Source organism: Neolamprologus multifasciatus, chromosome 13 (assembly GCF_963576455.1).
Source record: "Neolamprologus multifasciatus chromosome 13, fNeoMul1.2, whole genome shotgun sequence".
NCBI lineage: Eukaryota > Metazoa > Chordata > Actinopteri > Cichliformes > Cichlidae > Neolamprologus > Neolamprologus multifasciatus.
In genome coordinates this window covers 30789050-30812970 of record NC_140451.1, presented here as the reverse complement: position 1 = coordinate 30812970, position 23921 = coordinate 30789050, and the positions used below count along the sequence as shown (strand labels likewise).

The window sequence follows — 23921 nt, the reverse complement described above, 5'->3', positions numbered from 1 at the left end:
CATGTCAAGCTTTGAGGTGAATTACTTTTATCATCACAATTGTTTGGACTAGATTTTCATAAGCTCAAGAGAGAAAAGAAAGAAAAGAAAAGTTTGAATAATGTTAATAAATCTTTAGTTTTTAATTTCCTCAATGCTCCCACGACCCTCTTTCAATTTATCATAGGATCCCCTTGGGAGGTCCCGAGCAGTTGGTTGGGAAGCATCGAGTTTTAACCGTGCTCGTCCCGATACCTCTTTATGTCCACATATATCTCCTACTCTAATATCCGATCAGCCCGAGTCTGTCATTAAGCTGCAGTTATGGTGAGCATGACTTCTTTCTATGGCGAGTGAATGTGCAGTGGTGACGAGCACGGGAACGACGGATAATGCAGGAAGTTATCGCTAGAATGAGAATAGCCTATTATCATTAGAGGAGATTCAAAGTGGAGAAGAACGGGTGAGAGAAGAAGGCTGCGGGGTAAGGGTTAATCAGTGAATAGCAGGATAAGGCTAAGAGGACAGGGAGCACAGAAACAGAAAGCCTGCGCTCACTCTGCCTCTTGTGCGCTTTCTGCAGGAAATTAAAGGGCAAGGTGACAGGAGAAGGATCGAGGCAGAAATGATTAGTGCTTGTTTTTGATCACTCAGACAGCCTTTTATATTTCACTTCTACAGTGTGGCACGTTGAATTGAGCAACGAACATTAATGGATACAAAAAAAGCTAAAAAAAATACAGACTTTGAAAGGAGAACTATATGATGTCATTTTTTTAAATTATGCAATTTTTGATCCCGTTCTGCCAGAACTTTCTAAAGAACCATATTATGGTTCGGCACAATACCCAGCATGCATATCTCATCGTCTTTCCACAGGTTTCTTTGGTGACTGATCACTTTCAAGTTCTTACTGAACACATTTTCTTTCTCTTGCTTGTCAATTGCATCCCGAAATATTAGGGACAGCTTTTCTACTGATTCGTGAGACAAATTACTGAATAAAAGAAAACTATTCTTGCAGGATGCACTCAGGTTCTGAGACATCTGTTTGTAATGTGCAGATGATTCGAGTTACTGATCTGTGATGAGCCCTCCGCTTCTGGAGGCTCTCTTCTTGTTCATGTGCTTCGCGTTTGTCTCAGTGAGGCAGCGCGGCAGTGATCCCAGGCTATAGGAACAATAGGCAGCCCCGATGATCCTGTAATTCCATAATCGACCCCGTGTCTCTGACTTAAGCCACTAATCTCTAGTGACACCCATACATACACTGCACAGATGCTCAAACACACTCTGCACCGCCCTTGAACACCTGTTCTTAGTGACACTCCCATAAACCTCAGTCTGATTTTATCAAGCAGACGTGTAGAGTGTTGTCTTAGACATGCAGATGCACAGTTTATGCAACATAAATGTGCAGTATATGTGCACTGACTTTGAGAAAAACATTAAAGAAAGCTTAACAGGAAGTTTAAGCAGAGAGCGTGATGCTGTTTATCACAACACCATTGCACTTTCCTCCTCATGGCTTCACTCAATCGTTAGTAACTGCAAATCTCTGTTAATTCAATTCAATTCAATTTTATTTACATAGTGCCAAATCACAACAAAAGTCGCTTCAAGGCGCTTCATAGATACAGAGAAAAACCCAACAATCATATGACCCCCTATGATCAGCACTTTGGCGACAGTGGGAAGGAAAAACTCCCTTTTAACAGGAAGAAACCTCCGGCAGAACCAGGCTCAGGGAGGGGCGGGGCCATCTGCTGTGATTGGTTGGGGTGAGAGAAGGAAGACAGGATAAAGACATGCTGTGGAAGAGAGACAGAGATTAATGACAGATATGACTCAATGCAGAGAGGTCTGTTAATACATAGTGAGTGAGAGTTAGTGGCTTTTAAACATTTAAAAATATTTAAATCACTCAACATATATTATTGACATGATAGTACTCTCAAAATAATGAAATAATACTACATGCACAGAGCTTCTAGGTGATTTTAGCTCAGATCTTTACCTGAGAAGTCCTTTTACTGTTACTGTTTACTGTTGCTGTGTTTACTGGTGTTTAGCTTTTGAAGAAAAAAAGAAAAGATAAAATATTGGGGTGAAAAAGACCCTACTGAAATTCTCCAGTAGACCTCAAAAGCAATGAAGAGCAAATGCCTTCTTGTCTGTTTTTGTAGTCTCTCACATATGCAGATTAATGTCTCTTTGCTGTCTGGAGGTTGCTAGAGATCATTTGTGGACTGGCAACACTACCATATCTTGCTGTAGGTTGGCAGCTCCATTAAATGCTTGTTTTTGTATCAAAGCGATGACAGCTTTAAGTCTGGAACTTTTAAATGTGATCTCTGCACATGAAATATTTAAAAGTGGTGCTTAACTATTTAACCACTGCGTGTGGTGGAAGGAAACAAGGCTTAAGTGTGAGGATAGAGCAGAGCCGTCTTTAAATTAGGCCGTCAATTGCACTAATCGGTCTTTAAAATATCAAGGTTTTCAGTTGCTTTAGCCCTTTCTTCCCATCTCTCTTTAGCAACTCTGTCTGATTCACTTGGTCTTTTACTTCTTTTTTTTTTTTTCTTTTTTTTTTTTCTTTTTTTTTTTTTTTTTTTTTCTTTTTTTCTTTCTTTTTTTTCTTCTTTTTTTTTTTTTTTTTTTTTTTTTCTTCTTTTTTTCACTTGGTCTTTTACTTCATTAAAGTGCTTACATGTCTTCTGCTATCTGTGAAGCTGCAGAGACCACCGCTTATTTTAAAAATCTTGTTTTCATTTGACATATATAGACGATGCAGACACGTTCATCGATATGTCTTGCATGTGTTATCTTTTCATCGAGCGTATACATACTTGATTCGGTTTAATGTGTAACCTTTCTTTGAACTGCAGTGACAGGCTTTGGAAATCAGTAAACAAAAAAGGTAGACGTCGCATTGAGAGGAGGGGAAAAAAAGCAATTTTCTGTCACACGGCAGGAGTCCGTTTAAGCCTAGAGGAAGCAGAGAGCAGACTTTACATGAAATAGCTGCCTTTTTCTTCACCACTTGCCCATGTTTATGAGTCAGTGATCCATGCAGGAGAGAGCTACACAGAAACACAGCATATTATTCTGAGATTCAAGTGAACTTGGAATTACTGCCACGCCATTTGGCCCGGGGTGCTGGAAAATCAAAGTGGCCAGGAAATGGATGAATACACAGCCTGGGTATGTTCTTATTATTATCTTCATGAACAATTGCTGCTGCAGGTACCTTTCATGTTTCCATGGGCGCTTCTCTTTTTTCCTCTTCTGTTTCTTGTGCCTTCCACATTATCTTGTTATTTGACCATTTCATTCTGTAAATGCAACAATAAAGCCGGACAGGTCAATAACATTCATTATTTTGTTAAAATGGTGCTTTCCAAGGGATGCGTTATAAAGCATAAGGCAGGAAGTAAACAGTCAGATGTTGAAGTCGAGGTTGACACGGTCCATGTCGTGCAGGCTGGACAGCTGGGTCAGAGTATCTCTGAGATGGCAGGTCTTGTTGAGTGTTTCTTGTACACAGTGGTTAGTACTTACAAAACATTAGAAAAGGGTGGAGAATTGAACGGTCAGCGGCTCATCTGTGCAGTTTGATTGGATAGTAGAGCTACTATAGAAGCTACAGTATCAGCCTGCTCCCCATAGGCTGGCATAAACGTTAATGTTGAGGGATTTTTAGGTCCTGCAATGGACACATGAGCTTGCTACTGTTCCTGTGTGTCTTTTAACGAAGAGACTGAATGCTGAGAATTACAAAAATAAAATAAAATATGGGCAACGCTGGGGAATAACCTGGGTCCTTGCATTCATGTGAATGTAGCTTTGAAACATACCATAACATTGCTGTTGACTACATGCATCATTTCAAGCCAGCGGCATTTCCAGATGGCAATTTAGAAATGGGTTGAGAACACAAGAAAGAGTTCAGAGTGTTGATGTTTACATTCAAATCCCCTTGATCTAAATATGATGGTTTCCCACAGATTTAGATATGAGCTGGAGGATACGCACGCTTGTATTTGTGCATGCATTTCCAAGGAAAGGAAACTGTCTTAGATCAATCAGCTCTGTCTATCAGTTTGTTATCTGCAAGTATTTTAATTATCTACTTCACTGTGGCAGATTAATAGCTGATTAACATTTTCCGCAGCATTTTTTTTTCCTTGCAATGGACACGAAAACTACTATTGTGATGTGCAGCTGATGGCGGTAGTCGTTCTTTTGCTCTGTGGAGTTGGTTCGGCATGAGCCAGTCCTCCATCTGCTTCAGGTTCTGGTTAGAGTCGCCTCCAGCACACAGCAGCTTTCCAGGACAGCAGAAGGACTACGACCAGCAGCTGCAGTCCAACATTGTCAAGTTGGATTCAGCTGGACTGCTGGAATGTAGCTGATACAGACAACTGCCACAACAATAAGCTGCTAGCGAGTCAGATAACAAAACACGAGAGAAAGAACTTAAAAAAACGTTTTATATTATATATTATTCAAAAAATATGAATAATTGTAGTGGCAGGGTGTAGTTTTGTCTTTGCTGCAGGGGAGGGATGGAGCATAGGGTTCAGGGGGCAGTACCAGGAGAGGTTGGCTGGCACTGCTGGCAGCTATTGTCTACTTACGTCTCTTCTGTTTACACAGCAGCACGAAGAGACTGAGGTGTCAGGTGTCCACTTGGACTGGCAGTCAGGGAGGCAGTGAAACCTGGCAAAACTGAGCAAGTCTTGTCCATGAAAGCCTCGCCCAGCAGGTGTGAGGACCAGTGTTGGTCAAGTTACTTGAAAAAAGTAATCAGTAACTAATTACTGATTACTTCCCCCAAAAAGTAATCCCGTTACTTTACTGATTACTTATTTTCAAAAGTAATTAATTACTTAGTTACTTAGTTACTTTTTAAAAACACGATTTACAACCTGAATAGGTGATAAAGTGATAGATCTTTCAGCCCAATTCTACTTTTTCTGCATAATCCATCATACAAAATGTAATCATATGGAAAAGTCTCTTTTTAAAACTTGTTTTATTAGTTTTAATCTTTTAACTTTATGCATCAAGCAAAAATTTAATTATATGCAACATTCTCTGACTGGAAGAAATTTGTTTAATATTTAAACCTATTTTCTGCACATTCCAGCACATAAAATAATTTTTTTTGTGTGTGTTTACACTCAGTCTTTCAAATAGATGCAAGTAAAACACAGCAGAAAATAAATAAAGTCAAAGACTAGCGGTCCTGTTGCTCTATTTTCACCTGTAAAGCAGGAGTAGGGTGGGCGGAGGTTTACCCCGGTGCAGGTGTGCCGCGGTCAGTGGAAGAATCCGCGAGTTTCTCTGTGAGTTTCCCATTACATCGTAGCTACTCGGTGCTTGCTCAGAAGTTTAGGGGTTTTTTTTTTCGCTGTAAAAAGAAGTTTTCTTCCCACGCACAACGGACACTAATGTTTTTGTCACTTTTTATGGAATCAAACTCAAAGTAAGGTCAGTACTTCCACGCTTTAAACGCTGCACGCTCATACTCTCTCTGCACTCGATATATGATCCACTGTTGATCTGCTCACAGCTGTTGTCACAAACGTCGCACTCGCTTACGTCACTGTCATGAGACGTTCTCGCAAAATAAATCACGGTTTTAGTAACGCAGTAACGCAGCGTTCCTACGGGAAAGTAACGGTAATCTAATTACCGTTTTTGCAATAGTAATCCCTTACTTTACTCGTTAAAAAAAGTAAAAAGTAATCGGATTACATCTCTTACATCTCTTACATCCTATCTCTGGTGAGGACTTAGAAGATCTGCCTAATGTCTGATTGGCTGAAATGAAACTTTAGAGGCCTCATAAGCATAATGGAGGAACCACAAAATATTAGATTGTATAAATGTTGTGGTTGATTGGTGCATATTAAATTCCCAGGTCTCCCCATGAACTTCACTATTTGTTTCCTATCTAAAAATATATATATTTTGACGTGACGCCACAAAGATTAAACCGCATGATCCCTCTGTTTGCCGATAAGACTGTTATTATTGTGTGAGACAATTATCATATAACACCAGCATGATGAGAGGTGAGAGAAACATTGCACTGGGCAGAAAGTGACACCTTAATCGACTGTCAGGCCAGCAGCCAAAGGTGACTTAATGTAAAAACAACTTGCACTGCTTCAATGATAGGGTGGCAGCGGTGGGAAACGGATAAGAGCGTCATAGATTCCAGGACGTGAAACCTATGAATAAAGATGAGTTTGCACAACTATCGTGGTCACGTTGGCCTGCAGACTGACCTTTCACAGTTGACAGTTCTGAGGTGATAATATGGTGTTCGGCTTGGCAGCACTTATCTTAAACCACTGCTTCAAAAGTTTAAAATAAACAGCGCAGTTTTTAATAAATGCAGTATAGCATGACAGAATGTTTACATTCTTTAAACCTTTCTCTGTGTGTTTTCCTATACTTAAATGTCAAGGGCGTCGAGAAGTGTTGCTTAAATTCACCCGAGGTGTTGAAGGTATTTATCTCCAACCTGTGCATGTTCCAAATTTTCTACAGGCGGCTCTGCAGTAATCAGAAAGTGTGGTCTCTGGCTTGTAATGAATTTATTCCCTGTCGCCGTGTATTGATGTCTGCTTGGCTTAAACTCTCTCCTTAAGCTCAGTCCTCCCCTCAGTTGGCTGCTACAGCAGCTCTCTGTACATCACCCACTCACCACTCATAAGCCCCAATACACCAAAGCTCAATATTGTGTCTCTTCCATGTGTCAAGACTTCAAACAGATCTTGTCCTCCTCCCCACAGAAGTCAACCTTGAAGCGTAGTCGCTGCGACGTCTGCGCATATGTGTGTGTTGTGAGCGTGAAAACATCTGTAAGTGCGTGGCCTGGCTGTCAAGCTAAGGCGGCGCTTCAAATCCCCCCCGTGCTGACACGCAGTGCTGAGAAGCTGTCAGCACCACTCAACCACTGGCTACAGAGGAAGTCACTCTCATTATGAGCTGCCAATGTTTAGAGATAAGAGTGCCTATCGCTATCTCGTTCCCTGCTTGTGTTTGCGTGTACGCCTGCATCTGTGTGTGTGTTTAAGAGAGTAAGAGAAACTCAGGGAGGAAATGCAGAGGAGTTAAAGGAGGTAGAAACATTTTAGAGAGAGCGAATGAGAGGATCCTGCCTCGTAACTTGATTTTTTATTTCTTAGTTGACTGAGCGCATTTACTCGTTTTTTTCCTCCTGCTTCATGCTTATTCAGTCAAATAGACTTACAGCTGGGAGTTTCTCTGGACATAGGTTTCCTTTAAAGGACTTTATCACTTCCTTTTTTAAATTTCTTTGGTGATGGACCATTCCAACACACTGGTTGTGACTGGTTTTCTGATGTTATTAAAACAGATGGAGTATTAGTGGCCAGACCACATAAAGGACCCTTTAGACTCTTTTCAGATCAGTTTCAGAGAAAGCACTTCCCTAGAAACAACGTACCTTCCAAGCCTTATTTCTTTTGCATCCACACTTAAGTGCTTTTATAGTCAGCTAGTGATTAAAAGTACACCTTTGCTGTATTTTGTACTCGTTTGCTTTCCCTGAAATCGTGTTTGAGCCTCTTCATTTTATTCCTACATTGCTTTGCTATGTTGTGAAAGACTTGCTGGCAAGTATTTCACTCTGAGTCAGTGTGGCCTCGTATTTCTCTGTGTTTTGTCTTTTAATGCTCGTGTCCAGATTTGCTGTTAACGTAACTAATATGTTATTACTTCTTTAATGGCAGTTGTTGGTGCTGCAGTGCTTGCCAATCAGTGTGCACTACCTGGCCCAACTACAGCTCCTTTAATGCTAAGAAAGTACAGGGTAGGCCATTTATATGGATACACCGTAATAACATGGGAATGGTTGGTGATATTAAAGTCCTGTTTGTGGCACATTAGTATATGTGAGTAATAACTCATGAAAGAATAAAGTTACGTTGAAACCAAGCGCACCATTGTTTTTCTTGTGACATTACCAATAAGTTTGATGTGTCACATGGCCCTCTTCCTATTGAAAAAACAAAAGTTGTATCCAAGATGGCCGACTTCTAAATGGCCACCATGGTCACCACCCATCTTGAGGGGTTTGCCCCCTCACATATACTAATGTGCCACAAACAGGACTTTAATATCACCAACCATTCCCATGTTATTACGGTGTATCCATATAAATGGCCCACCCTGTAGTATGAGCTAACAAGATCCTAACAGCAGAGGCCCAACAACTACCCAGTTTCTATAGTGCAGACAGGTAAAATAGGTTGCTACCTTGAGCAGTTATAACTGTTAAATGTCCAAAATCCCTTAAGACAGCCTTAAATTATTACAAAATGTCCAAAGAAGCCCTCTATAGCTGATGTGTTTCACAAGAAAAACAAGGCCAAGGAATCACACATGTTGAGAGACTGCGTAAAGATTCATGACATAAAGAAACATCTGTCCATCACTATTCAGTCCTCATGCCAGCTAAGAGGAGGTCATGTGTTTTTCTAGGAACACACAGAGCAGCTGATGAAGTCATGAGTTTTGAGTTTCCTGCTTTAGTTTAGGTATCACAGTCATGCACTTCTGACCTCATCAGTATTCCTAAAAACCTTTTCCATCATTTCCCAGAAAATGACTTTTACTTTGTAAGCTAGAATGACTCACATGCCTGGAGCTGTTATCATTCAGGCTTCCTAGAAAGAGAGTTGCCCTACCTTTGCAGCAAATTTATTTGCCTAAATTGTTTTCACAGTTACATTTAGGAATATGTAACTGCTGGCTAGATTATGCTCATAGGCATTGCATTGGACAAACAACAGGAGATGTATTGGATTCACCAGGAGCTGGGTTTTTGAGTTTGAGGGTTAGCTTAAAAAACACAAGGCCTAAAACCAGGGTTAACAAAAGTTATTGGGTTTAAATAAAACTTAACATGTTTAAGACACAAGTAATTGTGCTATCCTGTTAAATTAACACCAGCTATTATAGATAGGAAGGCCATTATCATCTGTGTTAGTACAGCTAATGTGGCTAGCAGATAAAGGTACTTTTAGCTGCTCCTATTCCACAGGGAACAGATCCATGTTTTAACTTGGTGCTGCCACTATGAATTATGCTAGCTTGCGACTCCCTGAGGCCGGCTTTGTGTCTGTGTGGTAATTGCTAATAATTAAGCAGCTAATGGCTAGATTAACATTTTTGATAAATGTTCAAACTTCAGTGCTGTTCAAATAAGAGAGCTCTACTTAAGTCTCAAAATCCCTCCTGACGGGTTGTGTAGTGACATGAAAGTCGACTGCTTCAGCTGTTAATGAGGAAGTTGTGTGTCTGTTGGTGGTAGGGTTGCCAACCGTCCCTTAAAAAACGGAATCGTCCCGTATTTAGAAACAAAAGTACACGTCCCGTATTGAGCTAATAAGGGACGCACTTTGTCCCGTAATACAGTGAGAATCAAAAGTAGTCTATAAGTTTTAATGTAATTAACGCTTTGTTTGAAACCATAATTCCCAGCCCCGCCCCTGCTTTGTGACCAATGAGCTGACAGCACACTTATGACAATTCGAGTATGACAATTCAGATTACCGCTCATCTCATTGGTTGAGGAAAGGTCGCTTGCGGAGAAAATACCGGAAGACAACAGATGACCACAACAAAAAGCATGGCCAACAGGGAAATAAACGCCGACACTGCGGTGCAAGTCTCAGACGACAGTACACCTGAAGCTGGGCAAACACTGCGATTTTCAAACTGCACGATTGGCTCGCATGGGTTATAAGTTCGTAGGTCACGATGCAGGGTCTCACACTATACCGCCCGATGCTCTGATGCGACCTGAGTCACACTGTGCCTCCATAAAATGAAGGTCATAACAGAAAATCTGTCGCTCGCTCTCCCTCTCTGTCTTTCACTCACACAGACACACACCGCCATCAACATTGCTAAATTACTAATGACAAACATGATCAGGCAGCTGTGATTGAGCAGCAATGTAAATCCAACTATTTTCACGGTTGTTGTGGTCGTGATAATTTGGTGATGCCACATCGAAAAGGCTCGGATGAGCTTTCCAAAGTTCTACAAGTTGTGCCTCCATCGCTTGTGTCCAGATCACACGCTGCACAGCCGTGCTGCTCCGTCTTTTTCACCGACGTTTACGTGTTTGCGCGTGAGCAGTGTGAGCGGCTGCGGTGACACCCTCACGAGCGATTGATGATCGGGAGCTGGTCGTGAGGTGTTAATCGCTTCTCGTTACCCCACGTATACTACACTATGCACGATGAAGGCCAAAATCGGGCCGATCACGACTCAAAAATCGGCTCAAAATGGGCCAAAAATCGCACAGTGTGAGCCAGGCATTAGACCAGCAATGTTTGTGCCTCTCAGAGAAAGAAAAAAAGGCTGCAAAAGTGCAGGGAAGAATGGGAAAAGGAAAACACCTGGCTGGAAAAGTTCACGATAACACCTATAAAGCGCACTGCGCTGTGTGCCGGCGCACTTTTTCCATAGGCATGCTTCTAATGGTGGGCACATGAAGAACATGAGGGGCGTGAAAGCTCGGGGAACCCTTAACCAATTTTTGTCTACCAGGCCACGGCAGAACCAGATATGGTAAACACTGGTTTGTTTGTTTTTAAACCCTCTGGTTAAGGTTAAAATGGGCATGTGCAGTGAATATCAGCGCTATGTGGCCAGAAGTGTGATAATATAATTTATTTTGTGTAATAAACAACTGCAAGGATAGATGATTACAACAAATAGATGAGTAATACATAAAAGTAATACATAGATGAATAATGATGATGAGTTATGATGCGTAATCATGGGAACAAGTGGGTTTACAAACGGGAGCAAAAGCTGAAATAATGCCTCTGCTGAAGCCAATTGCACTAAATGCACTAAATGTGCACTGTTACAAGAATATTTTTCTTTCTATTATTTTCTATTAATTTATATAATTTTAAGTTAAGCAGGACAGAGTTCTTTTAAAGAAAGATTTACTTTTATTATCAAAAGTTAAGCATGACAGGCTTCTGTTTAAGAAAGAGACCTGTTTTATTGTGTTAATGTTGTCATTTTGAGCTAAAAATAAATGGCTAAATGATTTTTGTTTCCCATGTGTTGATATCACAAAGGATACGCATCTACTTAAATCAAATTCAAGTCAAATGGTTAAAAAAAATAATTTCACACACAAAAAAAGAGCTAAAAAATTCACCACACTGGGAAGGGTGAAGACAACTGGGTCGCCCGGCCCTGGCCACGAGGTGTCCCTTATTTATTTCTCAGGGAGTTGGCAACCCTAGTTGGTGGTAGCAAAGACGACACTATATCGCTAATGTTACAAGTGAGCTTCTAGGTGATAATTTTTTAGTACCAGTTAGTGTCAGATAATAGGGTGCTCTACGGATATGATGTCTAGTACGGTGCACTTTGTCATATCTCAGAGTGAAGGGGGCCATATGGAATTGCAGCCCCCCAAATGTAAATTTAATAGCATTAACATTTTCTTTTCTTTTTCTCTTTTTTTCCAGCAATGTCCATCATGCTTTTGGATTGAAAAGGTCAAGATATTTTATGGTTACAATGTCATAGCAACACCACTTTACAACATTCGGGCATCCTCCTTATAGCAGCTGTCTTCAGCTACCACAACCAGATGTTTTTTAAACACGCATTTAAGTTTCTGGTTTAGTTTAACTGCAGTGTTTCTGTCTAGTTACTGTTTTTAAATGGGTGCCATGAAGAAAGTACGTCTTGTAAATGCTTAAAGACCAATCAGCATGCCTTAGCAGAATCCTAGCAAAGCTGACATGTCTGTAAAACAGCTAAAGTGTAGCTTTATTTCAGTTTGGATGTATTATCAGTGCTGTATTTATATTTATCTCTAAAATACAATGAGGTGTTCTTTTTGGTCTTAAAGTGTAACAACCGATTTATGGAGCGACTGCCTCTCTCTCTCTCTCTCCTGCTGTTACTCGTGAAACTGATTAATGATCAGCTGATCGGCTTTTCTGTCGCGAGTCCGTCTCTCTTCTTTGTTTATCGCCCACTTCGTGCCAGAAAGAGGAAACCAGCGGCTGAACAACAGCAGCACGTTTAAGCTTGATAAGCTGTTGTTAGAATTTATGTAATATTACTTTCTACACCAGGATCTTTTTCTACGCAGCTGACGGCTGGTAACTGTGCAGGGGCGGATCTAGCAAAGTTTAGCCAGGGGGGCCGATAGGGCATTAACAGGGAAAAGGGGGCACAAAGACATACTTTTCTTTCTTATTCTCATTTAAAATGTCTAGCTTTTAATAAATAATTATCTGACTCTTACACCCAAAGTTTTAATCTGATGTAAAATGTATAGAAGTCCATTACTGTATATAGTAACTGTTAAGTCTAATATACCCTAGTAAGCTATAGTACTTTTTCCTTTGGGAAGATACCATCTGTGCAATCTGCAATTCTGTTGAAGAAAGATGTTGAATCTATTTAATTATTCTTGAAAAATAATTTAATTCTGTGCATTTTTTTTCACACTGCATCAAATTAAAGTTGATTACGTCGATTAAGCATCATGAGGTGGAGGGTGGTTCCCTATTTTTATTTATTTATTTATTTATTTTTGCTGGAAGTTTTAGAGCCCTATTAGTTAGGTTGTTTACTCTTTAAAATACCAGAATAGGGAGGCTGGAGTAGGTTTGAGTTTATTAGATTGATCAGTTTTGCTGAACTATGAAATATTTTGGGCGCAGTGTATTTTTTGCATACAGGTATAACAGAAAAGCTTTAGTGTTTTGTTTTGTTTTTTAACTTGAGTATAAACTTATACAAAATGCAGCAAGATATTAAAAAAACAGTTTTATTGATTAAAAAACCACTATATCGGATTCATATTGGTATCGGCCAATATCCAAATTTATGATATTGGTATCGGACATAAAAAATCTCTACTTCTAATTATTTTAGCCATTTACCTCAGCATGACATGGGGATTAATGGGAAGGCTTAGAACAAGTTATCAGTGAGATACTGATGATAACATTTCAGCATATCTTTATAATATTAACTTTTTAGACAGTATTTGTCTTTAGACCACAGTTACTCCAATTACCGTACAGCTTCTGTTGGTTTGCTTTGAGATGATGATGGTTTCCTCTTTCTCTGCACAGTGGCTATCCAGTGCTTCTAATATTTGCAGAAAATAACTTCCCTTGTTTGGTTCTCTGATGCATGTAGTGGAAGACCTTTGCTGTCCTTGGTACTTCTTAAAACCCTCTGTATTACACCGACATGGCATGTTTCTGGTGCACCTTCTTGTGCTAGTATCTTGCAGGTCTACTATGTTATTAGTTTGCAGTGCATAAGCAAGAGCCTCATTATATACTATTGTTCAATCCTCTGCGCAGAAGTTTTTTTTTTTTTTAAAGACTCCCAAATCCACTGCTGACATTCTGATCCCTGTTCCTTGAAGTCTAATCAATACAGCGTTGTGTTGGATTGGAAACTTGAGGCCGTGTCTACAAGAATCTATTGATCGCTCTCCTTTTGTGCAGTTCCCTCTGTCTTTGCTGCCCCAGCTCTTCCGTTCAGGCCCGTATCAAAGGTTTTATCCTTCAGCAACGTTCGAGGTGTACAGTTCCACGCCGAGGTCTACTTTTCTGATCTGGGAGAAGGACTTGGTCAGTTGGGGGTTTGTGTTTTCATTGACCTTGTCTCTTCCGTGTGCTGCTGACATTTTTAGTATTACATTGGAAATACATGTTTAGTTAAAAATAGATGAATTTCGGGAGGTTTGGGAGAAAAAGCAAGACTCACGGAAAATCCCTCTACATTGTGGGAGAAAGATTATTCTGATTCAGTGGTACCTGTCAGCTCATATGGTAAAATGTACTATATTATGCAGCAGAGATGAAACCCAGTACAGATTTAATCCTCAAGGCAAGGTCAAGAGAACACCTTTATATTCCAAGTATGTAGAGCTCTTTATTTTTTGCTTTAACATGCCAAGCAAGCTTTTTAAAATTTTTTCCTAACCGTGCAGCGGCATGTCAGCTGGCCACTTAATTCACCACACTGTTTCAAAAATGACTGATCCAGCTGTGGGCTATTGGCAGAATAATTCTAACAGCAGCCATATCATCAGGTTGCCAGTCCAGTCGCTTGCTGCCGCACCATGGGCCAAGAAAATCATTTAGTTAAAGGTGACCAGATTTGAGTCCCTCTGAGAGGTCTTTGATTGGATGTGAGGTGGAGGGGTGATTCATCATAGTTAATAAACGTGGTTGACAGCTCAAATCAGTGGGTGGGAGCATGTGCCAGGTCTGCCTCCCGCCGCTGCTTTATACTGCATGCAAATATGGACAATTAACTTTTCACATACACAGCAGCAGACACCTACGCTGATTGTTATATGTGCACATCCAGTCAAGCAAGACTTGCAAGCAAAAATTGCACTGCAAAAATATAGCTTAAACTGCACAAGTTGGAAAAGATCAGTTTTCAAGAAAGAGTTGCGTGGGGGGGTTTGAAAGACTCTTTTATGCAGCGCGAACACCCTTTTTAGCCTCGTATAACAGTACACGTTAAAATAAACTTGAGCAGATGTTGCTTGCTGGAAGTGTAAATTGCATATATTTCTCTGAACCTAATATTACATGCCTAAAGATTTAGAAAAGTTCTCCACTTTTCAAATTTCACTTGGGTATTTGTGTATCCGTAGTGGAAGACTTGGTCTTCTCTGTCCCAATTTGGCTCTTGAACTAAAGGATTAGTAAGTTCGGGATTTACAGAGCCCGCCCACACGTTCTCACTCCCAAAGCGTAACATTTTAGGCTAGGTGACAAATCGTCAACATATTACGTTTTCAGCTACCCACCACGTTCCTAAATGACGACCTCGGAAAAATGAGGAAATATGAGAACCGTATGGACTCAATCTACACATGTTCGCTCTTTTTCTTCAAATCGCTTAGAAACACGCTATTTAACATCATTTAAGTCATGGTTAAGGTCAGGAAAAAGGTTATGGTTAGGGCTAGGGATAAGGTTAGGTTTAGGGCTGGAATACAGGGCTGGAACGTCTATTACCGCGGGAGCGTCATTGCACTGGATTTCATTCCATAACCCGCCGCGTACCATAAGAACGCCGAAAGTCTCCTTTCGCGTTCCTCAGGAACGCCGCGGGACGTGACAAAACGTCGCCATGTTACGCCTCGGGAGTGAGAACGGGCTGAGCCCGCTGTTGTAAAGGAACGCTGTGCTCTTCATTATGAAACAGACTCTTTAGCAAAATAATGCAAAAATTATTAATTTTTACCAATGTGATTAATTACCCAACCCAACGCTCAATGAGTGTAGTTAGATTCTTTTTCATAGAGGAGTCAGGTACCTCTCATGGTCTGGCTTATTTTGACTTTTAGTCATTTAAATACTTTTAAAACTCTTCCAAAATTTAAGCCAATTTCAACCTAAACGTGTCCCCAAATCAGCGCTCACAGAGTTGCTGCTCCTACTTTTAATATTGCGTCACTCACCGTGCTCAAATACATTTAAACAACGTTTTAAACCGTTCAGGATAAAATCGATTTAATACAGTGTCGTTAATAATGATGTGTTATAATCACATTGTGTTTCGCTCAGCTGGCCGAGGCGTGACTGACCACTGGCAGGTGTGCCAAAGCTGCGGCCTTGTGTTAAGCTGCTGCTCTAAGCCCTCAGCTGCACACAGTCAACTCGCAGGATTAACTCGCCTCGGCTCCAGCCGTCAGGGCTTCCACTTGTGTCGGTGTGTCTTAATGGAATTTCATACTCTCCCAAAGCAAATGGGACTGCAATGAGCTATACCATTTCATTCTTTTATAGGAGTGGATTTCTAAAGTTATTCTGCTTCCATTGCTCGAAATCTTTGGAATGTTTGACCTCGTATGGACTCGTTTAAATCCGAGAATGGCTTTTAGGAATTATTTTAGTAATTATGCGGTGACTTTTCTTTGTTTTTATCTTTGAGCGAGGGCAGCATCACGCTGTACTGTACGAAACCACCGGTGTTACTTTAGTATTTGCACTGTATGTATGTGTTTTCTCCAAAACCAGTCCAACAGTTGATTGAGATGTTTAATTTGCAAACTCATTAAAAGTCACGGTCCTATGTTTTTGTTTTTCAAATCCCGAGTATCATTGTCATCTTATTCTATTTGCATCTTGCAGTAGTTACACTTATTAGTAGTAAGCTGGTTGTGGTGATCATTAGGGGTGGGGAAAAAATCGATACTGTGTAGCATGGTGATATTTTGTTTGCTAATAATGTATCGATACAGGGACAGCAGAAATCGATATTTTGTTACAAAAAAGGTTTTTGTGCTCTGACTTCAGAGCATGTTGATCCTTTTTCTGAGCAAGAATCCTGACATTCCTTCACTGTCCAAATGTGTTTAACTTTTTTATGGCAGCAATAAACATGACAGTTTACTTATTTTAATTTAAGACATGTTTTATTTTAATTAAGTTTAAAACTTTTTTATTTAATGTAAAATTATATTTTGTTTTAATTTACTTTCAAATTCTTCAGTTGCTGAAGGGGCTGCATAGTTTTCATAAACTGCATAGTTCAGAATAGCTATAATTGTACCAGATGGTTGATTCAGTTAAGTTGGACTAGACTGTAATACAAACCGTTCAGTTTGTCAACAATCAAACTGAAATGAGAGAAAGACTGAGTGTGAGACTTTGATATTAGATAAAATGAATATTGATAAAGTTTACCTTTATGTACAGAATCTGAATATCGCAAAATATTTAAAAAAATCGCAATAATATCGTATCGTGCGTTAAGTATTGTGATAATATCGTATCGTGGGATGTATGGTGATTCCCACCTCTAGTGATCATGCACATCTTCTCAGCTCGCTGTTAAACCTGTACTGTAGCGATATCTTTTCTCAATAGTCTAAAGTCTCTATTTCTACTAAACTTTTTGCTCCAGAGTAGCACGGCAGGACAAATTTCCTCTCCACGCTCTGTACACGTTTTCATTTCCCCACTGGTCATTTTGTGGATTGGAAAAGGAATTTACACTCGCCCCCCTGTGATCGTGTTTGTCAACAGCCACAGCGCGTCTGATTAAAGCTGTGTCTCCAACTAACAAACGGCTGTCTTTGGAGAATAATAGCTTTGCCCCTTTTTTCTCTCCTTTCTCCCTTTGTGCTCCTCCTTTTGATCACAGAACAGCAGCATCCCTGAAAAGCAAACACAGCCTTAAACAGACGCACATAACCAAGAACTGAGAGTGCACCCCCCCCCCCACACACACACACACACACTCCCACGCACACACACACATGCACACAAATGTTGGGGAATGCATGCACCCGCTGGCACCCATACACACACAGACAAGCATCCAGCTGAGCTCTTGTTCTGTCTGAGTCTTTGCTCTCCATGATGTTAAATGAGGGCATTGATACATAAATTTGCATTCGTTTCATCCACAACCGCTCCTCTAACGAAAACTCCAGAACTGCATGCCCCCAATTTTCCAGGCAGCGTCAGATTCTTCCTTTCTTGACTTGTTTAATTGTCAGGCTAGTGTGATTGCTTGATTTCATTTGGTTTTATGCACACCTCTTCATTTATAAGCCAAAGAGTGATCCCCACCAACACAACTGTGCACTGTGTCGATTGGTAGTCTGGGTAAAAACCAGCCAATTGTTCCTTAGTCACATAGATGTCAGTCGTGGAGCTTGCTGCGATCCCTCTGAGCAGGTACAGAGCAGCATCTGGACCAGCTGTGATTACCTTGATTAAAGAGCTTCTTCTTTCTGTTGCCTGCAGATAAGAACTATACTCCCTCAGTGATGTGACAGGCTACAGTTCCTCTTTCCTTATTCTCTTCTGTAGCACACTAAGCTGTCCTAGACTTCTTCCTTTTGTAAAACCTAGCATCACAAGACGCCTGGCTCCTTTGTGCTCCTTCTTCCTACCTAGAAAACACCCTGAATGATGTGAATGCTCACTTCTGGTTCTTGTTCTCCTTTCCCCTTTGATCTGTAAGCTTCCCTTTTATCATCTTGACCTCCCTGTGACCTTTGTGAACCCTGATGGATGTTGATTGGTGGTCCTGAATGAAGCACATCTCTTACAGAGGGTGGGGAACCTTGGAGCACCTCTGCCACTTCGGCTCTGGGCAGGGGGGGCACCCAGGGCAGGTTTTCCCAGGGCAGAGAGCCTGCTCTGGGCAGAGGGAGCCCTTCCTCCACGGAACTTCAGGATCCCAGTAGAAACAGGAGAGCTCATCCCAATTGGGCCATTCTGGGTAATGAAATAGAGTTGTGTGTGTGTGTGTGTGTGTGTGTGTGTGTGTTTGATCATGCATGATGTTTTCTAGAGATAAAGTAAGAGTGTTTTCAGTTTGTGATGTTAAAACAAAGTGAAAATAGTAGCAGCAGCAGTCGTGGTTGCACAACTTCAGGGTTTATCTGTCATCTAATGAGGTTTCATATTTAAAAAACTCAATTTGATTGTAGTTTAAGTTTATTACGGGAGGCTGACTACATTACAGCACTCTTGATTTGCCTCATTTTGCAAATTATTAAGTGTCATCTTTGTGTATACCCATGAGACTACATGTTTGAGTGGTTTTCTGCACGTACCACAGGGAACCATATCTAAACCAAACAAAAACTAAGATGTTCTCGGTGTCTCGTAGTTCGTATTTTTATTTAATGTCAAAATATAATATAATATAATAAATTTTACTCTGTTATATGAGACTTGAAGTCAATTTTCCTTGGATCTGTTAAGATATTAATACTGATTTCATCCACACTAGTTATAGAATTCACTCAGGAACATACGAGAGAGGTGTCAGTCCGGTCTGTCCGTCTGTCTGCTTAGTCAGCTGTGTCAGGAAGAGCTGACATGTCCTTCAGAAGAACTTCCACAACAGATGGAAAACCCAGGAGAAGATATGGGGAGGAATGGGGGAGGTGGCAGAAGCCAGTGAGAAGTGGGAAGGCTGAAAGAAGAAGAGGATGTGTCATATTTTGATATTCCCACTGTGCCATTTTGGCTTATGAATTTCCATTTTAGAGGGCAGTCAATGTCTGTGACTGCTACATTAGTTTTATGGCCTAAAACAGCTTATTGCAGGCAGCGCCAATGCATATGCGAAATATTTCATTTTGCATCAGAGCCTGCTGAAAAGTTGCTTTGCTAAGAACGAATTTGCAATTCACCGCATTTTGGAGTAAATATCCACCCGGAGTGCGTTTGCACTCACGAATATAGCCACGTGTCGTGCTAATAGATCGTCTGGCTGGACTGGAAAAGCGTGATCGTTTATTACTGACACCATCACATGTGTGGGTGCACATCTGTGTGCTTGCACAACTAACCCGAGACGTACACTCACTGGCAAATACACATACCCGCTCCAAGTCTCGCTGTAGGGGGATAACGGCAACGAGCTGAATGAGGCTGAATCATGCTGAATTGTGTGTTCTGACTAAAACCTCAGGGGCAGTTCGCATCTTCTCTCTCTCCTCTTTCCTCTCCTGATTTCAGCAGGACTTTTCAGTCCACCGGCTTTTATGCACGCTTTTCATTAAGAGAAGTACGACATTTGAATGAGCAGTGGAGTGCTACCTGTGTCTGCGTTTGAGAGCTTCACGACTTGTTTCCTTTGTAACAGAAAAATGAATGTTTGCATGAGATGCAGAACTGCAACATCACCAGAATGAAAGAAGTAAATGACCAGAGTGGTAACTTGTTAACCACTGTGTTACAATTTTTTGCAGTGTTTAGAATTGTTTTTCAGCCTTGAGTAAAGTTTGTCTGTTTCTCCCTCTTAATCTGTGCTTCAGCATCTGACCTTAAAATACAACCCTACAGCTAGACTCACAATGAGCTGCACCGGTCAAGTAAGCCGACACACACACACGAGAACTCTTACTTTTGTAAAGAGGTCTCAGCACAGGAGCAAACTTGGAGGAAGATGTTAACACGTAACAGTTCTGCTTGACTATACAGAGCACACTGCTAGTTCCATGGCATTGTTCATGCTCTGCTAAAAGAGACACTATAGAGCATGGATGTCAAAGTCATTTTACATTGTGAAGACCAGTGAAACTCCTCTTTCTGTCAATGTTTTAAGGAATTTAACTGAGGGATTCAATGCGTGGTAACAGCATGTCTGTTTTTCTACATGCTAAATAAATCCTTGTATAGTAAATGGAAGAAATCTGTCAGCACAGCACTTTGGGACTAAACTGTGACCAATAAAAGTGTAAAATTACAGAAAAAGTAACAAGTTTTGTAATAATGAAACAAAGTAAATAATAATGTTTTTGCATGATTTTTTTCCCATTCTTTTTTTTTTTTTTTTTTTTTTTTTTTAACGATATGGACCAACTTTAAAATATAGACATTTCTATTGTAGATGGTGAAAAATCAGAGACTGTCTGTAGTGTTCTGTTGCAGAGTGTAGCAACTCTGATTAAACACCAAGCTAAACCTCTGTCGATGAATACACGAGTCCGAGTAGAGTTGACCTTTTACTCAGAATCTTCATTTGACAAGCGGTGAAAACTGTAGTTGAAAAGAAATACAGAATAGAAAAAACGATCGTTTACATAAATATTGCATCACGAAATAACTCAAAATGTGACCTTACACCTTCGTGTTAGCTTTAGCAACAGTAATGATCATCAAAACTGCCTTTTTTAACATGTACAAATCAACCTCCATGAATCACAAATAAAATATAATTTTTAACAAATACCGCTATTTATGCCTTTTTAACACCTTCATCGTGAAATATATACACTTACGGCGTTGCTTGAACAATGTTCCCAAGTGGATGGCTGTAGATAAGCCTCAGAGCAAGAACGCATGTCACTCTCCCTCTTAGAGCAACCAGGAAGAGGAATTAAACAGGAAATGAAGCAATACAGGTAACCCACCAGGAAGTGAGGTTACTAGCAAGTCCACCTTCAAAATTAAAGCTTCTTAACATGTTTTAACTCTTTTTCTGTTCTTTTTTAACTTAAAGACATACAAAAGAATTACTTTAAAGCAAACATTAAAGATAAATGACATAAATGCCTTTGAGGCATCACACTGTCATCTATTCCTTAATGACTTTTCTAAAGCCATCCCGCGAGCTGGATTGGAGTCTTTCTGGGGGCCAGTGCTGGCACTCCGACTTCAGTAGCACTAATATAACGAAATGCTCAGAAAGAAGGTGGCTCTGTGTATAAATACTTTTGTTGCATATTCAGCTATATGTACATAAAATAGTTCTAAAAGCTTTATGGTTGTAGTTTGTTGTTCAGTTTGTAATGAACTTATTGAGCGGTCAGTAGTAATGGGTACTGACCAATCATGTTTAAGTGGGCTTTGGTTGCGTGCCAGTAAACAATCCATGAGAAGAGCAAAAGCAGGAGAACATTTGTGATGCTGCATGTGAAAACCAGGGTTTTGTTTTTTTTGTTTGAAAAACTTGTAGATTAACAAACAAAAACCATACTTCATATATTTATCTTTGTTTATTTTCTATGGATTTTTTACATAAAGACGTCAAACGGTGTTCGTAAATGATCAAACTTCAGATGAAAACTGCATTAGGGTTACAAGAAGCCGTCACAATCACAATCCACACGGCGTTATCGCACAGGCTAAACGCACAAATGTCACCAGCATCATTAAGGAGCAGTGTTGGGGAGTAACGGAATACATGTACCGCCGTTACGTATTTAAAATACAAAATATGAGTAACTGTATTCCGTTACAGTTACCGTTTAAAAAGGTGGTATTTAGAATACAGTTACTTTGTTGAAATAAATGGATTACACGGCGGTACTTCCCTGTTTCATATTGTCGCGGGTCAGGACTGTTTGGGTTTTGTTTGACAGCTACGTTCTGTTGTTCCAGGCGGCAGCGTTACGGTTGCCATGGTTACAGGGTGACGCTCTCTCTCTGCGTGTTTCCTGGGTGAGAGAGGCCTTTTTGTCGTCGTTGTTGTTGTGCTAAGCTAATAGGCAGAATGCTACAGGTATAGCTCTAAAGAATGTAGCATCATAGGCAGTGTAGTCCGTGCTGCAGGGAGAATGGACTGCCATACACGTTATGTGTCTGTGAGCGAGGGAGGGAGAAAAAGGAAAAGTACGAGCTGTCATCGAGCAAAAACGGGAGCTGGAAGCATGTAAATATAATAATAACCACTGCAGCCAAGAAGAGAGCCTGACGAGCCCAGTTGTAAGTAAGCTATTAAGACTCGACTGTACACCGTGTTCGTGTTTTCCTCCAAAAACAATAAGTTCCGTTGGAGCAGCCTTTCAACGCCTCTCTTTGTCTCTCGCTAGCAAAGTTGACCCTGACAACAAAGTAAAGCTAGTTTTCGGCTACAAGCCGACACAGAACCCACCGTATTAGTCAGAGGTCCCTTTACTACGGTTCGGAGCCGCGGACCTTCAGTAACAGTAATAAATCACAGCAATAGTACATTCATGTAGTTGTAAACAGCATGATAATATATTAAGTAATCCAAAGTATTCAGAATACATTACTCTCATTGAGTAACGTAACGGAATACGATACAGAATACATTTTGGGACATGTATCCTGTAATCTGTAATGGAATACATTTTAAAAGTAACCTTCCCAACACTGTTAAGGAGGCAGATTTCACTGGCTGACCTCGCTGCACCCACGTGTCGTGTGTGGCCACGCTGAGTGTGGGTTTATCCTCTCGTAGACAAAAGGTTTGTTTGATGAGGATTTGGAGCCAGATCGTATGTTTTTAATGTCACGCATAAGAAACTATTCAATAAACCCCCTTTTTCAGACACAGATTTGAGAGCTCTTGCAGATGGTGAAGTTAAGATAACAAACACAGAAAATATTGGAGCGTCTGGTTGCTCTTGATTGGGCGATTGCTTGGCTGTTGTTTTACACAGCTTGTTCTCGGTCTGTCTACGGCTACTGGCTATTGCCTGACTATAATTGAGCTTTTTCATACATTTCCACGTTTTTGTAAACACTGATCAGTGCATGGGACAGGAAGTCTTGGCCCATATATCTGGTGAGAACAGCAGAAGCTCTAAAATATCGGGCTGCATGCCCAGAGTCATCAAACAATAGATGATGTGTTCGCCGACTGAAGATGATGTAAATGTATGTACATTTCTTAACTGTGTCTCACAGCTTTGTAGCACTTTCGAATGGGCACAACTGCTCCATCTCATTCTTTAGACACTTTTACTTTGACAAAGTGTCTCAGAGAGACGTGTATGCAAAGGTTTATACTCTGTGTGTGAGTGTGAGAGAGAGTGAGTATTTATGTCTGTGTATCCTCAGGGATGCTGGTGTTCAGATTAATTAAAAACTTCCATCCCTCTGTTCTCTGACAGGAATATGGATGCGGCTGAGGGCTTAACTGTAAATACCGTTTCTCCAAAATTGTCATTTAAAAAGATTCATCATCTCAGGTAATAATTGTCGTTTATGGTGCTGCAGCGAGGATTTGAAAAGGAGAAATAAACGGACTTTGTGAACTGCCTTTTCATTTCTCCTGTAAGACACAGTTGTTTCAAGTCAAACATGACTTGGTTACTTTAGTTTAAATTTTTATACATGCCTTTGACAAAGAAGGCCGTACTGTGTAAACTGTCCCTCCGTTTCATCATTAGTCTTTGAAAAATGGATTAATGATGTATAACAGCTTAACCCTTTAAGACCTACCATAGAACCAAGTCCGCCAGAGCTTATATTATATTTTTACATGCTGTGGAGCCATTTTTGGGAGCATTTCAAGTTGCTATACATCAATACAACCATTACAGCCTAGATTTTAATAATATGTCTGCATTAAGTGCATAGTAATTACATAAATTGCAAAAAAGTGCAATAAACTACAAAAAAATTTAAAATCATTTTTGC

The 23921-nt window shown here is 40.4% G+C and overlaps 1 protein-coding gene across 4 annotated transcripts in view; it reads left to right on the top strand.

The window, feature by feature from the left end:
- Positions 1-23921, top strand: part of gfra1a (gdnf family receptor alpha 1a) — a 163238-nt gene that overhangs the window by 3540 nt on the left and 135777 nt on the right. For 3 of the 4 annotated variants that reach the window (XM_085183302.1, XM_085183303.1, XM_085183304.1), the window contains exon 4: positions 18127-18297. The exons of the other annotated variant lie outside the window; for it this stretch is intronic. In XM_085183302.1, coding sequence (XP_085039428.1) covers positions 18127-18297 — 171 coding nt within the window. The remainder of the gene's footprint in view (positions 1-18126; positions 18298-23921) is intronic. 4 annotated transcript variants of the gene reach the window in all.